At 33.5% G+C, this 18,540-nt stretch overlaps 1 protein-coding gene across 1 annotated transcript; it reads left to right on the forward strand.

Moving 5' to 3' along the window:
• Positions 1,126–6,167, forward strand: LOC108660414 (calcium-dependent protein kinase 13). The gene is made up of 7 exons (XM_018121914.1): positions 1,126–1,764; positions 3,235–3,378; positions 3,511–3,663; positions 3,954–4,069; positions 4,156–4,323; positions 5,344–5,574; positions 5,655–6,167. The coding sequence occupies exons 1-7, from the start codon at positions 1,143–1,145 to the stop codon at positions 5,802–5,804; spliced, it is 1,584 nt and encodes a 527-aa protein (XP_017977403.1). The 5' UTR covers positions 1,126–1,142; the 3' UTR covers positions 5,805–6,167.

Here is an 18,540-nt window from a genome sequence, read left to right on the forward strand (position 1 = left end):
TTAAATAATAAAAAAAGATACGCATGTATTTCTCTAATTTCTTTTTTATGAAAGTAACGAAATTTAAAAATAAAATATTAAAAAAGAATTAAATTCGTATTTTTTTCCTCTCGTATTTCTTTTGTTGATTTACTTAATTTTTTTAAAAGGTTATGTCAATTTGATAATAATTATTTAGAATTTCAAATTTGACCCAAAATTTTGTTATCCTTCGCCTAGTTTTGATAGTAATTATTACCCAAAATTTTTAAACAATGGGCATAAGTCTGACTGCAAGAGTCAACAATACAATCCAAGTTTTCTCACTTTGTTATAAATAAAAAAATAATTTATCATGTAAAAAGAGATTTCACATTGAATAAATAGTCCATCGAATTTATACTTTCTTCCTCCCTTTTTCTTTATTTAAAATAATACTTTATAAAAAAACATTTAAATTCTTATTTTTCCTAATTTTTTATATTAAAAAACATTAAGCGTGTATATTATTATTATAAGAACGAGACTTAGACATTGGGAATAGAAAATATTATGATTAAAGAAAAGGGGTTTTGATAATAAAAATAAAATTAATTAATTCAAAGTCCTATCATTCTGTCTGTTTTCTAGTTGTTTGTTAAAATGCGCACAATCCCCCGGTATAACGCAAAACACTCAACCAATCCCCACCAACCTTCAGCGCTCCGTCTCTTTTCCCACTCCACCGTCCCGTTTCCGTTTCTCTCTCTTCGATTAGCCGACAAAGTTCACAGAATCAAAGAACATCCACGCTTTAAAAAAAATAAATTAAAATTAAATTAAATTATTTTTATTTTATATAAAAAAAATTTTAAAAATATCAAACGACGAATTCTCACTTAAAGTGTCTGCTCCGTTGCCGTACTCACTAATTTCTCTCTCTCTCTCTCTCTCTCAGTCTCTCAATCACTCTCTTAGCTTTGATTCCTGTCTATAGGAGCTAGAAAGCTAGTGCTTGCTTGGCTTTTTACTGTAATGTGAAACCCTAGCTAAGCATTTTTGGTTAGGGCGGGGTGTTCGTTTTTTTTTAGGTGGTGGTTGGTTTCGACGAGATCCGGAGGGAGGGAGGGGGGGGATAAGGCTGCGTTTTTGTTAGGGGGTGGGGGTGGGGGTGGGGGAGTGAAATGGGGAATTGTTGTAGATCTCCAGCGGCTGTCGCGAGGGAGGACGTAAAATCTAACTTCTCCGCACACGATCACGCCCGTAAAGATTCCGTTTCCAAGCAGAAGCCGCCGATCACGGTGCTGAACGGGGTTCCGAAGGAGAACATCGAGGAGAAGTACCTGGTGGATCGCGAGCTGGGACGAGGTGAGTTCGGGGTTACTTACCTTTGCATCGACCGCGGCACGCGCGAGTTGCTCGCGTGCAAGTCTATCTCGAAGAGGAAGCTGAGGACGGCCGTGGATATCGAGGATGTGAGACGGGAAGTTGCGATAATGAAGCATTTGCCGAAGAATTCGAGTATCGTGAGCTTGAAAGAAGCTTGCGAGGATGACAATGCGGTTCATTTGGTGATGGAGCTTTGTGAAGGTGGTGAACTCTTCGATAGGATCGTGGCCAGAGGACATTACACGGAGAGAGCCGCCGCGGCGGTGACGAGGACGATTGTGGAAGTGGTTCAGCTTTGTCATAAGCATGGAGTGATTCATAGAGATTTGAAGCCTGAGAATTTTTTGTTCGCTAATAAGAAAGAGAATTCGCCGTTAAAAGCTATCGATTTTGGGTTATCAATATTTTTCAAGCCAGGTAAATTGTTCACAGTTTGAATGTATAAATAACTGAGTGCCTTTTCAAGAATGTACCATCTTTAGTTCGAATTATGAGTGATAATGCTTGGTTAGAAGTATTTAATTATGCAGCAAAGATTGTATTTTGCCAAGCTGGGTTCTGATTTTGTCACGAAAACATTTGACCCTGAAGAAAAAGTGCATGAAAGAATGATCTAAGTTTGTGGGATTGGACATGCCGATGTGGTGTACCCTGTGTGCATTTATCTGTTTATTTGTTTGTTTATGGTTTTTGTAGTGACGAAATACGCACTTTGGTTAATTTTATTTGGCTATGCCTATACTTTAAGGTAGCTTTTATGAGCTACTGTAGTAGGTCCAATCCCTTTGAAGCAATGTTACTAGGCACTTATATTGCCTGAAATGAACGAACAGAGGAATGTGGTTGCGCATGTTTCAGCCTTGCTAACAACAATTTTTCATGTACTTTGTCTGTGCTTTTACAACTTGAATCACTATTGGTTCCTTTCCTCTTATTGTGGAAGGTGGAAGCTTACTTTTTTTCTTGCAAGTCTGGTAGGTTTGTTTTTATTATTTGTTTATGTATTTTCTTTTTCATTATCTGTCACAGTTGAACACTTTGGAGTCTTTTGATTTTCTCTTTTCTTCTCCTAAAAAAGAATATTGTATATATCTTTCTCCATGGTTTAAATCTATAATACTGATTACTTACCTCAAATTGAGGATGAAACATTATAAGTTTTAGATATGGTAATTGCTGCTCTTTATCTGATTTTTAATCTTCAATTTTTTCTTCATACTGATCCATTCACCAATGGCCATTGAGTTGTCAGTACAATGTTGATGCTCAGTTATGTTTGTGACAAGAATTTTCTCTTAAAGTTATCTTGCATGGTCACACTAGGGAAACTCTGAACTATAGCTTTATTGAATGGATACAAGTTTCCTGCTTCCTTTTCGTGAGCTGTCATGGGTACTGCAGTGGTTAGCCTTATAGTGGATGTGTCTCAAATAAAGTAGATTTTCCTTGCCCCCGATGAATGGTCCAATTTTTGTAATTGTTTAGTATGCTATAAAGGTTCTGTCTGCTTCAGGTTTTTTGAAGATTTTCATGTTCTATAACTCAAGATGGGGCTGAGTTTGCTTGTATCAATTCTTTTAATACTTGCATTTCCAGGAAACTGGTATAGCAGGAGCCATAAGTCCAAGGTTTCATGTGCTAAAAAGTTTCTGCCTAATTATCTCTGTCTGATCAATAATTTCCCAGTTTTGTTCACAAAAACTGTGTGGTTGGGTTGGATGTGTTATGGGGACACTGGTGGGGATATGAAATAGTAAGGATGGAACATATTATGATAAGTAGGATAAGGTCTGCGTACTTAGAGTTTGACCACGTTTCCTTCTATTATGTAGATTGTGTGTTTTTTTTTAATATTATGTTTTAATGCCTATAATTTGTAAATTTCAGGTGAACGATTCTCTGAGATTGTTGGAAGTCCATATTATATGGCTCCTGAGGTGCTGAAACGAAATTATGGACCAGAAATAGACATATGGAGTGCAGGAGTCATACTCTATATTTTGTTGTGTGGGGTTCCTCCTTTTTGGGCTGGTAAGTATATTTCTGTGGAATTTCTTTGTCTGTATGCAGGTGTGTGCATATCTGTTGGATGTGCTGTTGTGCATTAATGCATCAAAAATAAGTTGAATTGTTATTCCTACCTGAAGTGTGCTTTTGATGCAGAGTCTGAACAAGGTGTTGCACAGGCAATTCTTCGAGGGTTAATAGATTTCAAACGGGACCCATGGCCAAATATTTCAGAGAGTGCTAAGAGTCTAGTCAGGCAAATGTTGGAACCGGACCCAAAGCTTCGTCTCACTGCAAAGCAAGTGCTTGGTAGTAACATTTCCTCTGTGCTATGCCTAGGTGAACTTGTGTATGTTTCATGGGAGGGAGCTGGATGGGGACTGGGGGTGCGTAGGCGTGTAGTCATAGCCTTTGATGATTCTATTTGATCTTCTGATAGGCTTTTTCTACACCTTCAAATATAAGATATAAAACCTTCTTAATATCAGCTTTCCCAGTTTACTTCAAAATTGTACAAAGACCTATGTTACTAATTTGCTCCATTAAATGTTAATAACTAGTGATAGTTTGCCTAATCTGTGTGTTGCCTCTTCTCACAGAGCATCCTTGGCTCCAAAATGCTACAAAAGCTCCCAATGTTCCTCTTGGCGATGTTGTTAAGTCAAGGCTTAAACAATTTTCAATGATGAACAGATTCAAAAGAAAAGCCCTGCGGGTTGGTTCACTAATGCTAAGAATTCTGCTAGATCTTTTGTCATTTCTTTCCTTGCTGGGGTTATCTTAAAGGTTAATTTGAATTAGGTTATTGCTGAGTTCTTATCCATTGAAGAAGTTGAAGACATCAAAGAAATGTTCAAGAAAATGGACACTGACAATGATGGCATCGTTTCAATTGAAGAGCTGAAAGCTGGATTTAGAAATTTTGGTTCGCACCTTGCAGAGTCTGAAGTGCAGATGCTTATTGAAGCTGTGAGTGTGTTTTGGTTTATACTCTGCCATGAATTAACAAGTATTATGATACTTTATTTTCCTGGTTTGTGCTAATTCTCATCAAAATAGCAGTCAAAAATCTTTTTCTTTTTCTCAGTACATATACTTTTTGTAAGTGTAGTCCTACAATATGATCATAAGAACTACTAGTTGACCAAGACTTGTTATAATTGGAGCTTATTTCAATTGGGTTGGAGTCTACCTATGTCAGATCTTTAACTAATTTACGCTGAATCATTTGGTATCAGAATATATTTATATATATATATATATATTATGTTATGCAGTTCTTTTAAAGATTCATGGATCTCTTATTGTCTTTAACTGTGATTTTGTTTATTAGTATTAACAGTAATGTCTGTGTAGCTTTCCTTTTTTCTTTCTCCTATGAAATATGTTTGTCCAATTGATAGAGCTGCCTTGTAGAAGTTGGATATCTGATGATAGTTTACAGTAAGAATTCGAAGGAGTAGGTGGCCTTTGGCCACCAAATGTCATCACCTCCTGCAATTGTAAACATGCACAGACAAAGCTATAATAATGGGGAGGCTGAGGTTGCCTAGAATCAGTGTGACTACATTTTCCAAGTAGAGAAACAAGAATGCGTTTTAGTTTTTTGAAAGAATAGACTGTCTTTAGGAAAAGAGAGTATTTAGCAGCTAGTCAGCCAATACTAGTTTTTATGCAGGAGTTCTACAGTTGTTATTAGAGCTTTTACTTTAGTAGTTCCTATAGGTTGCAATTTTTTGGTGTTGATAGTAGAGGCCATTGGTAGTGCTGCTTCCCCTCCTTTTATCTCTTTTCCTTAACTGTTGATCAATTTTTGAATTTGATAGACACCTTTAACAGTTTTCCTACTTGTCAAGATGTTTCCTCAATGTGGCTGAAATTCCCTTGGTCCGTTCTGACATATCCAATTTTAACACTGATAGTGGCATCATAGCCTAGGCTTGTGTTTCTTTTGATTTTGAATGCTAAAAATGTGTTTGTTGACAACAGGTTGATGCTAATGGGAAAGGAACATTGGACTATGGGGAATTTCTTGCTGTATCTCTCCATCTTCAAAGAATGGCCAATGATGAGCATCTTCGAAAGGCCTTTTCCTATTTTGACAAAGATGGCAATGGTTACATTGAGCCTGATGAGCTTCGGGATTCATTAATGGAGGATGGAGCAGATGATTGTACTAATGTTGCAAATGACATCTTCCAAGAAGTGGACACAGACAAGGTGATGACCTGTATGTTTTTGTCACTAATAAATTTATTAAGCATGTTTCAATTTGACTGACAATTCTTTTGTAAATGCAGGATGGACGCATCAGCTATGATGAATTCACAGCCATGATGAAAACTGGTACAGATTGGAGAAAGGCTTCTCGACATTACTCAAGAGGGAGATTCAACAGTCTAAGCATGAAGCTGATGAAGGATGGTTCTCTGAACTTGGGGAACGAGTAGGCATCATCATACCAGTTCTTTGTTTTGTTCATCCTTGCAAGAAAAAGTACCGAATCATTCCTTGTATATCTTTGGACTTTGCTTTCTCTTGTGATTATTTGCGGAGGAGGGCTCTTTGCATTGAATGGGGTCTTTTTTGCCTGGTGGTTTTACAAGGAATTATGGAGGGGCCAAGTTCATCTTGTTTGTCTCTGCTAATGTTAATCGTGGAAAACACCTTGTGGCCATAGAGTTAGGGGTGTATGATTCTCTCTTACCACTACCAACCTTTTTTGATTATTGTTTCTGGTTGACAGCATGGGATTGAATTGTGTAGTGCTTAATATATTCTTGTCTAAAGAAAATATGGTCTCTTGCCTCTTGCGTTTGGGGTTCCAAATAGAAGTTTACATCGGCATGCTTGGACATGTCTGGCACTTTGTAGGGTCATTTCAGCACTTGCCAATTGCGTTACAGCCGTCACACTTGGGAGGCTCTGGCCGCACCTTTCCAGTCCATGATCGGCTCGGAAGGCAGATTGCAGCCCATTGTCGAATAAAGCTTCAGTATAGACTGTTTAGTAGTCCACTGGACCATAGGTTTCGAAAAGTCAACGACAGCCGACAGTGCTTAATTCTTGTGTTGGTGATGGGCGCTGGCTGATCATTATTCTGACTGTTTTTGCAGCCCAAGATTAACTCTTGGGTCGGTCTTGGGGCAAGCTTGATCGTTATTCAGAGTTCTGACCATATCTATCTAACCCAAGATTAGCTTGGAAGGTGGATTTTTGCCCACTGTTCCGTTAGCGTCGATAGAGTTGTCGACAGAGGTTGATTCTTGTGTGTAGGCAGGTTCAATGTTGATTCAGCGGCAGGTTAAATATAACTGTTAATTCTGTCCGAATCTTTCTAGCCTACGGCAGGCATAAGGAAGGTCTAACTTGCAATCAGTTCTCGGTTCAAACTTGATTGCCTTGCTGTGAATGTTGATGACTTTGTACATGTTGACAATTATTGGTGCATCGCTAGATGAAGATGATGCTTCTGAAATCAGTAAAACCCAAAAGCCAAAGCCATCCAGCATTTTTCTTTTATTCTCTCTTCTGTTCTGCTTTCACCGTTGACATGTTGACCCAGCTATGTGGGCAGTAAATAATAGCACTTCGAATCTTCTTCCTTGTACTGTAGCCAAGATATTACGTCGTCTCGAGGCATGTGCAATCCAATGTACAAAAGAAGCGGAAAGGGATGGGAGTTTGTTGAGACAAGCAGAACAAACGCAGATCTTTCCTCCTCACGCTTTGTTCGTAATTTGCATAGATGCTTCAAAGTCTTTGTTAGGCCGCAAAAAGAATATAAAGGTTGTGCCTCTCAAGTCTTTATCATGCACTGCAAGCAACATCGAAGGAGCCAAATCTGTCCTAACTTGCCGAAATTCTCTCTTCAAAACAAATACCATTAGTCACAGTCGCCACCTTGCTGCTGGCTATGAAGGTCCTTTTGCATCAATTTCTACTTGAAATACTTTGAGTAACCAGCGGGATTCTGCATGAGATCAATAGAAACCAACAAGGCTTCTTCGTTCATAATTAATTTTGTAACACGGATTTATCATATGATATAAACTATAAAAAGAGTTTGTAAAAGAAATAATGAATAGAGATAACATCTGTTCTAATATCATATAAAATCAATGAGATGAATATTTAGACATCTTGGAATTTCTTTATCATTGCTTTAATTACAACCACGACAAATTATAATTAGTTTATCTTCAGTCAAGTTTCAGGGGCTATTGCCTACTAACACCCGAGATACGTCAATGGTTTACGGGTCAATCATTGAAAGCAACTCATATTGTTTACACAGTAAAAAATTTTGGATAAGGTGTAGTGGGATTTGGTTGGTTTGCTTTAACTCTTCAATTGTAAGAGGCTTGAGACGAATTCCTTGGAGCAAAATACCAAGATTTTCAATGCGGAATTCAGATAAACATGCATACTCAACAGCAACTTTTAGCAACCAAAAAAAAAAGAGAGAAAAGGGTCAAAACTCAAAAGCACTAAGAAGGCGAAAAGATTGAAATGCTCTTGTATAATTCTTAACTCATCGTCATCGATCTAGATTAGTGTTAGTGGTTACTTGTATAACTTGTTCACATGCACTCACGACTTTTTTGCACCCCATTTCCCTTTCAGAAAAAGTTCTTTATCTTCGTCCAACATCACGAGGCAATGCTTTTCCAAAGGGCCATAAAGAGACTCTTACAGGGGCCAGTGACAAGCACACATGGTTCTCCTGGAAAACATTGTCGCAGCAGAAACGAAATAATTGGCTATATATATATAAAAAAAAAAGAACAAAAGTATTTCCAGGAGTTCACACTTCCACACAATTCCAACACATTTCCACACTGGACCTCCCCCGAGCCCTGGTTCATTGGGGGACCAAGGGCCTTCTTGGTGTCTTTGGCTTTGGCTCTATTAAGATCAGCTGCAGAAAAACATGCTCCACAAATGGACACTCAAAGCTAATTAGTATGAAAACTGCGTTTTTTCTGGACTGAGAAAGTCGTCCCATTCCATATATGGTTTGAATGGCAACATTAATCATGCTAGGTTGCTATCATGATTCATGAAGAAATTTAGCAATTTGTTTTCCAAGCAAATCACTTCATTTTGATTTGATTAACCTTGGGTCATTTCAACTTTCATCATACACATTAATAAGTAAACGAAACAAGAATCAATCATACAACCACGTGGTCATCCAATTTTCAGTCCACCATATTGATATAGAAATGTTAAAAGGTCAAAAAAGAGAGTTGAAAAAATTGTAAAACAATAATAGCAAAAATACTCACTAATGTTCATATTAATTAGAAATTAAAGAAAAAATCGATGCTCTCATCTTTTGACAAGAGAGAGCTTTGAATTTGTAACATGTAGAAATATGTCTTGTCTGGCCATGTTCTTGTAATTGATTAACATGAAGAAGCTAGAGTAAACAATAGCAGTGCAGTGCTTTTCTTTTTCCTTTTCTTTTAATTCCTATCCTTTCCCTAATTAGTTAGATTATCATTTTTCAAAGGTTTACATCTTTACATTTAATAGAGTTATTACTTCAAAAACCAATTAACATATAATGATCTTCAAGAGAAATCGAGTCTAAGTCTTACGATTCATAAAGATAACAAAAACCCAAAAGATAAAACATTATAGAATGACAAATAAATCTTTCAAGTGAATCATAAAATTCATCTCTTTTAATTAGCTGTTGTATCCTAACAAAATTAAAAAAGTATATATGACACTATAAATAGTGGTACACGTACGTTGTATGAGTTTCCTTTTTTGTTTGTCTGCAAAATTCATTGGGGATGGGGTGCGTGAAGGACGACTATGGAAGGGTATGGGACTTTTACTCCAAGAGCTTTGTTTTAGTATCGGACTTCCCTTTGCAATGCAAAATGTTTCACTCCTTTGCTTGCTACAAGCTCCCACTGCAAGAATACAATGAGTTGAATTTCGAGTCTTGCGCTCAGTACATATGGTATAAGATGAGATATTTATCGAAAAATTCTAAAAAATAAAAATAAATTGTCCAATTTATATTGTCTGACGAATTATTAATTTCCAATGCATACTCTTAAAAGGGAATAATTGAACAAACAAATTAATCAATTAGATTGGATTATCAGTCTCTACTTTAAATAGTAATATTTTATATTTAGAGAGAAAATTGTGAAAAATAACTTTCTTTTTAAGCTCAATTCAAAAATATTATTTTTTATAATTTTAATTATTTTTAATCAATTTTTGACATGAGTTGACAACAATACTTTTTAAACAATTTTAGACAAGTTAAAATGATTTCAGTTTTCTCTATCCCGCCATGCAGACAAAAATTTTAAAATTAAATTTTGATTTCTCTTTCTGGTCAAATACTGTCTATCTCGCCATCCAAAGATGACATCAAGCTCTTTCTTATTTTGTTTTATTTTTTTAGATGATGAATCTTGGGGTTTTCAATGACGATGAACAGCGATTTTGCTCTTCTATGGTGATTGCAGGCAGCATAATGAATTTGGTAATTGGATGCTTTCTGGTGATGACTTGCTTCGAAACGTGTGCTGCAATGGAGATGCCTGTGTTGATGAGTTGGATTAAATTGGTTAAGGTGATGGGCTCAGGGAAAAGAAATAACTAAAGTATGTTTGATGGGTTTTATGGTGGTTTACAGTTTTGTTGTGTCTGATATTGAGATGATTGTTAAGCATGCTTGCTAGGAATTTTGATTTTTTTTGTAAAATTTTGAATTTAAATTGTTCAAGAAATATTTTGTAAATGAGTATATTTTGTTTTTGCATAAGGAGAGTGAGCAAGGCCCTCATGATAGGGATTTATTTTGTCTTGCTTTGGAGGATTATGGAGTTTTGTAACTTATTTTTATGAAATGCATAATTTCATGGCTTAGCAAAAAAAAAATATGTATTTTAGGTTATTGAGTTTATTAGTTTATTCATAAAAGCCCAAAGTTAAGGAGTTGAAATTGATTAGACTGGTTTTTAAGTACTGCGAGACCGATTTTTAGACATTATGTGATTTAATCACTGCGTGATTGATTTTTAGGTATTACGTAATTAGTTTTAGGTATTGCGTGACTAATTTTTAAATAATGCCTTACTAACTAGTCATGCAACGCCTTATTAACTAGTCACGTAATGTCTATCAACTAGTCTCGTAATGCTTTGTCAAAAACTAATTACGCAATGTCATATCAAAAACTAGTCACGCAATACCCAAAGTCAGTTACGCAATATCTAAAGTTAGTCACGCAATACCTAAAAACTAATCACGTAATTCTAAAAATCATCAAAACTACTGCATTCCATTTAATAAGATCAATAACTTTAAACGTTACACCATATTTCATTTAATAACATAATTAACGAATATGCCTACTTGACAAATAATGCTCAAAATGTTCAAAAGTTTTTCTTCATATACTAAAAATTACTCCAAAATGCTTAAAAATACTCAAAACACTCACAGATTTTCTTTGTGTATCAAAAACTGCTGTAAAATGCTCAAAATGCTTAAACTTTTTTTTTTTTAGTAAAGAATACTCTAGAAATGAATAGTTTGGCAAGGAAAGCTTAAAGAATATGAGTCGGCTTGAGACGCAAACTTAAACATACTTGACCCATTAATAGGTTTTGGGTTAAGGTGAGGAGCCAAATAAATGGGTCGATTTCATTAAAGGTAATTTTGTCCAAATTTTAATTCTCTTGGTAAAAAACAGTTCAAATTATAAAAAAGCTTATAGTCAAAAACACCTTATGCATGGAATCCATTTAAAAAAAGAACTCTTATATTTATACCTTAACAATGCTCTACAAGATGATACATTCATTTCTTGGTGAAGAAATATCTTTCTACGTAAAGCAATTTCGAAACAATGTATTAGTATGTAGTACCTTAATTTCATTTAGAATTACACAATTGATTGGATCCCTGCTCGTCGTCCACTCCTCCTCCTAGGAAAACTTTGGATCACACTACAACAAATTTGACCTAAGACAGCACATTTTTAAAATGTGCTACTAAAAATATTTTTAATAACACTTTTTTTTATATTTTTTAGAACATTTTTGTAGATCTAATCTCATTATATAAATTTTTAGATGCATTATGAATAAAATATAACGATAGGAATTGCATACATTAGCAAAAGTTGTACTTTTTTATATTACTACTAAATGTAAAAAAAGTGAAGTTAAAAGTTTAAATAGCTACACTTTTTAAAATTTTATTATACAAAAAAATATATCGTCTAAAAAAGTGTGATTAAAACTCAATTTTTTTGTAGTGTCAAAAAGTTTGCACAAAGGACGTAGCATTCACCTTCCGAAAATGATGCATCAAAACCCACCAATTTCTATTAGGAAACTTCATGTGCCACACAGCTTTCGAGATATTGAAATCCCATTGAAATAATTTTGTTAAAAGGACAAGGAAATCGACAGTTTTTAGCATCATTTTAGTGTTCTATGCAAGGAAGTCAAGGAAAGAATGAGACCCTTTTATTCTTTTCCTACTTCATTTTTGAATAAGACTCATGATATGATCGCATATATCTATACAAAGTGTAGCCCAATATAAACCATAGAGATCATTGCAATCAAAATCAACATTGCAATCAAAATCAAACTCAAGACATGACACAAAATCAATGCAAAATCTTAAAAATTAGAAATAAAATGAATTACACGTGAACCCTATTTTCATCACATACATTTATAAGTAAACGAAACAAGAATCAATCATACAACCACATGGTCATCCAATTTTCAGTCCACCATATTGATATAGGAATGTTAAAAGGTCAAAAAAGAGAGTTGAAAAAATTGTAAAACAATAATAGCAAAAATACTCACTAATGTTCATATTAATTAGAAATTAAAGAAAAAATCGATGCTCTTATCTTTTGACAAGAGAGAGCTTTGAATTTGTAACATATAGAAATATGTCTTGTCTGGACTTGTTCTTGTAATTGATTAACATGTAGAAGCTAGAGTAAACATTAGCAGTGCAGTGCAGTGCTGTGCTTTTCTTTTTCTTTTAATACCTATTCTTTCCCTAATTAGTTAGATTATCATTTGTCAAAGGTTTACATCTTTACATTTAATAGAGTTTATTACTTCAAAAACCAATTAACATATAATGATCTTCAAGAGAAATCGAGTCTAAATCTTAAGATTCATAAAGATAACAAAAACCCGAAAAATAAAACATTGTAGAATAACAAATAAATCTTTCAAGTGAATGACACAATTCGTCTCTCTTAATTAACTGTTGTATCGTAAAATATTCTTAAAAAAAAAAAGAATATATGACACTATAAATAGTAGTACATGTACGTTGTATGAGTTTCCTTTTTTGTTTGTCTGCAAACTTCTTTGGACTTTTACTCCAAGAGCTTTGTTTTACTGTCGGACTTCCCTTTGCAATGCAAAATGTTCCACTCCTTTGCTTGCTACAAGATCCAATTGCAAGAATACAATGAGTTGAATTTCGAGTCTTGAGCTCGGTACATACGGTATAAGATGAGATATTTATCGAAAAATTCTTAAAAACGAAAATAAATTGTCAAATTTATATTGTCTGATGAATTTTTAATTTCCAATGCATACTCTTAAAAGAGAATAATTGTACGAACAAATTAATCAATTAGATCGGATTATCGGTCCCTACTTTAAATAGTAATATTTTATATTTATACCTTAACAATGCTCTACAAGATGATACATTCATTTCTTGATGAAGAAATATCTTTCTACGTAAAGCAATTCCGAAACAATGTATTAGTACGTAGTTCCTTAATTTCATAGAGAATCACACAATGGATTGGATCCCTGCTCATCGTCCACTACTCCTCTAGGAAAACTTTGGACAAAAAAAGTTTGCGCAAAGGACGGAGCATTCACTTCTGAAAATGATGCATCAAAACCCACCAATTTCTATGAGGAAACTTCATGTGCCATACAGCTTTTCGAGACATTGAAATCCCATTGAAATAATTTTGTTAAAAGGACAAGGAAATCGACAGTTTTTAGCATCATTTTGGTGTTCTATGTAAGAAAATCGAGGAAAGAAAGAGACCCTTCTATTCTTTTCCTACTTTATTTTTGAATAAGACTCATGATATGATGACATATATCTACAAAAAGTGTAGCACAATATAAACCATACAGATCATTGCAATCAAAATCAACATGTACCCTAGCTTGTTTTTCAATATGAATACTTTAAATACATTTAAATTTCATTTTTTTCCATAACTTCGATGAAGGATTTGAAATTAAGTAAGTTATCTAATTGTTTAACCGACCGTCTTTGTACTTAATTTTTGCTAGAAATAAGTTGTTTTTAATCATAGAAATAAAATACATTATAGATTACATGCATGAGCTTTAAGTCCCTCTTGAAAGCAGGCAGCAAATTGATTAATGCAAAGCTGACTAGCTCAATATCTCTAGGGCATTCTTTTGAAAACATGCCATCCATATAATCAAGGGTACTTTTTTTTACTTCCTTTGAGGAAAGCAAACAAATTAATGCTATAACTATTATGCTGAAAGTTAATATGAATGTAATGATTTAGCAAACTAAGGAGATTATCAATTGAGTTATAAGTATTTTCCACCAGAAAAACAAGAAAAATCGTAACGCAGCAACTCGTGTTATATGTTCGAAATTCGATCTTTTCTCATGATTTTTTTCTTCGTTCGTTGACATATCATTTTAATCACGTGTAAATATATTTTTTATTTAGGGTATAAATGAATAAAAAATAATTGAAAATAAAAATGAAAAATGGAATACACAAAGTCAAGTACCGGTAATGGAAAGCAAGAGTTGAAGACAATGAAAGGTGGTGGGGGAAGGGAAGGTGACGTTATAATGGTCACGTAGTTGTGAAGTTTATAGCTTTTTCTCCTTTTCTGCCAATATTTGACACGTTATTAATACCTCAAAAAGTTCAGTTTCTTCTGTTTTTTCTTATTTTCTTCATTAAAATTGTATTAGGATATAAGAATTTTAATTAAATTAATTAAAATAAAAATATTTTATTCATCAATTTATTTTTTCAATAGTAAAATTATATAATTTTTTGTATGCAGGGGTTGATTTAAAATCACGTGATCATAATTTTTTTTTCGAGAAAAAAAAACGGGGTAAAGGTAAAATTTTAAAATTCTATTTTGATTAATTCATACACTACAAACATGTAAATCCAAATAAACAAAAGATACTAAAATCAAAGAAAATAACAGTAGTGCTGGAATGAGATTAGAACAAAAAGGAGCGAAAAGATATAAAGGAATAATCATAAGATCAAACTTTACTTAATTGGACTGGTATTTTAGTATTTTGTTGATGATATAAAGATTAATTTGAAGATATCATCTCTTACGTTAAAATATAAAAGCTTTTGTCACTCAAGACATGACATAAAATCAATGCAAAATCTTAAAAATTAGAAATAAAATGAATTACTCATGAACCCTACATGATCACTTTACAATTTCAACATGTAATTACGGTAATACATAAATTATGTTGTCATTTGTTGAATTATTCTTCTACCTGTTTCATATCTTTATCTTAGTTTCTCTAACTCTTTCTTTTCATGTCCAAAGGTTGCCATCCCCTCCTTTGCATATGTTTGTAGTCACTAAAAAAATAATAATAAAATAAAAAATAAATATATAAATATAAACTATATAAAATATGTAAATAATTAAAAAAAAAGGAAAGGAGATGTACAACTGGCAGGGTGCGTCCGCACCCTGCCAAGAGCCACCTTCACCTTGCCAGACGCGAAAAATTCGCATCGGCAGGGTAGTGGGAGCATGCCCCCTTTAACCCGATATAAAGGGAGTACTGTAGCACCCATCGGAGGAGGGCCACAACCTGCAAATAAAAAAAAACCTAGAAAAATCCCTAGCAACCTGCAAAGCAAATCCCTAGTCTAGCAACCAAGAAACCCATCCACAATAAAAAAAAAATACAAAAAAAAACAAAAAAATATACAAAAAAATACACAATGGGTGAGGGATGAGAGAGGTTTTCTTTGTTTTGGGGATTTTTTTTTTTTGAGTCTGTTTGTTCTAGGGTGGATTTTTGGGAGTTTTTTGGAGGGATTTTGGGTAGCCTGCGAGTCCCCGACCAGCGGCAGTAGTGGGTTTAAAGGAGCGTTGTGCCATCATAGGATAGGGAGTGAGAGAGAGAGAGCTGATCGGTCCCCCAAAAAAGGAGAGTTGAAGAGCTGATCGGCTGCAACAAGAGGGGTCTTGTTTTTAGGGCTGTCTGGCCAAGGAGTAGGTGTCGGCGCAGGGAAGAGAGGGGAGAGACAGGCCGAGCAACGGTAGAGAGGGAAGAGAGGGAGCTGTCGGTTGGGAAGAAGAAAGAGAAGTGAAGATAACAAAAAAAAAAAAAAAAAAAGAAGAACCCCACTAAGCCCAACGACGCCGTTTGTTGCTCCAAGGGTGCAGTTGGAACAAACTGTTTGAAGCTTGGTGGGTCGATGCTACAAGTTTGGGTGCCTTTTTGCAAGTTGTGTAACTTGGGCCAGTCCTAGCTCAGAGAGGTAAATCATTCCTCTTTATGTTTGTGGACTAGTTGTGATTTAAGCCATTTAGGTCTGACCTATTTTTATTTTGTGAAAGATCTATTATTTGATGATATAGTGTGAATTTAAATTACTCCAATATAATATTTTAAAAATTTTAGGTGATATTTTAGGGTTAAGAAATTAAAACAAATATAATAATATAATAATAATAATAGCAAAATAACAAAAAAATGTTTTAAATATGTTTTAGCCATAAAGAGAATTTAAACTTAGATGAATATTTATTTATAAAAATATATGGAGTTAGGTAAGTGAAGTATATACATATATATATAAAAAAAAGAAAGAATAATGATAAATTGCAAATTGGGATGTGTTTTTAGAGAAATGTAGATGGAAATAAATAATGAATATAAAATAAATGAAACAAATAAATGATAGGCTAAAATATATATATTAAATTAAAAAATTGGAAATTATTAGATTAACTATTAGAATAGTTATAATAAAATAGGTATGAGAATCAATCTCAGAAAATTAACTCTAAAAATATATCATGATATTAACTACAAGTATAATATACCGATGATGGGATGGTCGGTCGGGACGCGAGAAGTCGCAATCCTGGGCCCATTTTCTCTAGGTTCGGAATCTGAATTAAGGCTCCACCAATACGATGGGAGAGCCTCGATTTCGAGATCCCGAAATATTTATTTTTATAAATAAAAATTTTAACAACACAAAATCTTAAAAAATATATAATATAAATAAAAAATAATAAATAGACAAATCATAAATAATATCAAAGAATAAATAAAAAATAAAATGATAATAACAAAAAATATATAATAATAAATGTATGGAAAGGTAAAACCCATAACATTAAATAAATAGGCAAGTAGTATAAACTATCAATAAGGAAATTCCAAAACAATAAATAATTTAAAAAATCAAACATTAAATATCTAGTGGTATAAACTAGAGATAAATAAATTGTTATGTAAAAAAAAATAGAAAGTAAAAAATGGAATTAAACGTAGATATAAAATTTTAGGCATCAAGTTTGAATAAAAGATTGCCTACAAAAAATAATAAGAAGAAAAAATAGAAAAATGTGATAATAAAAAAATAAAATGAAAATAATAATTAAATAATAATAAATAAAAAAATAGATAATTGCATTAGTATAGCACATATATACGTTGCATCATGCATATCATTGCATATAAATATTTTAGATTTTGAGTTTAAGCCCCGATGATGGGATCTTTCGAGGATCTTGCGAAGGCGGGTATCCCTCGAAAAGTTCCCTAAGTGAAGAGGTGTCCCAAGATCCCACCAGTATGATGGGAGGACTCGGAAAATATCTTTAATAAAAGGCTTTGACTCATATTAGGTCTATTGTGCACGAAAACATTATTTTTAAAGAAAAACGTATGATAACTCCGATGATGAGAATTATTCGTTGAATTTGCGAAGGCGGATTTCTTGGATAATTCCCTAGGTGAGAGAATACCTCGAGTCTCACCAGTATGATGGGCGAATTTAGGAAAATATCTTCGATAAAAGGTTATTCGTTCGGTATTTTTTATCTCACACCATACATTTCATCTTGCCTCACATTTGCATTCTATTTTAGGTTAAATAGGAAATAAAATAAGTGAATAATAACTAAGAAAATATAACGAATTTAAAAATTAAAGCCTAATAGGATAATCTAAGAATAGTACCATTCATGGAAAGGGTGTCCAGGGGTGCTAGTCCTTCCCCGAGCGTAACCGTACTCCCGAACCTAAATCTAGAAAATCGTAGACCAGTTTAAGGTTTTTTTCGGTGGGCTTAAAATTAATTTAAAGTTTTATCGATTAGAATCGAGTCAATAAGTGACCAATCGCACTTAGTAAAAAAGATTGGTGGCGACTCCTAGTTTTATTTAGAGTTTTCACATCACGTCTGACGGTCGGGTTCCCGGACCCGCACGTTACGACAATGTTTAAACAAGTCTTGGTTCGATGCCAATTAATTAAGAAAACACTTACAATAGTATTTTTTTTTTTTTGTATAGTAGGATTCATGATTATATGAATAAGTGATAAAAATATTAAAAAATCATACAATATGAAAATGTAATTCATCCAAAATTTTAAATTACAAATAATATAAGTCTATCAGTATAATTTACTCCTAATGAATGGCACTTATAACACATATATACGAGCATGTTCGATCACATTCTTATAAAAAATTAATTTTCTCTTCTTATGGAAAGTGAAATACTTTATTGCTGCTTTTATTGAATCTAAATTATAGGTATTGTTCAAAATAATCACACCATTATGCATTATTGACTTTTCTTTTGTTAATATACTTTATTTTATCGTAATATGGTCAAAAATATCTCTAGATTTCAATTTAACTTAATTTTTTAGTCAAAATACTTGAAAAGTCTTTGTACCATACATTTTGTTTAATTTAATCTTTATACTCAAAATTGTAACATTTTAGTCCTTTAATTTTAATAATTGCTTCAATTTAGTCTTTCTCTCTAACAACATCCAATTTTGCAGTTAAAAAGATGATGTCAATAGTGACATCAGCATTGATGCGACATATTTTGA

Source organism: Theobroma cacao, chromosome 5 (genome assembly GCF_000208745.1).
Source record: "Theobroma cacao cultivar B97-61/B2 chromosome 5, Criollo_cocoa_genome_V2, whole genome shotgun sequence".
Classification (NCBI taxonomy): Eukaryota; Viridiplantae; Streptophyta; class Magnoliopsida; order Malvales; family Malvaceae; genus Theobroma; species Theobroma cacao.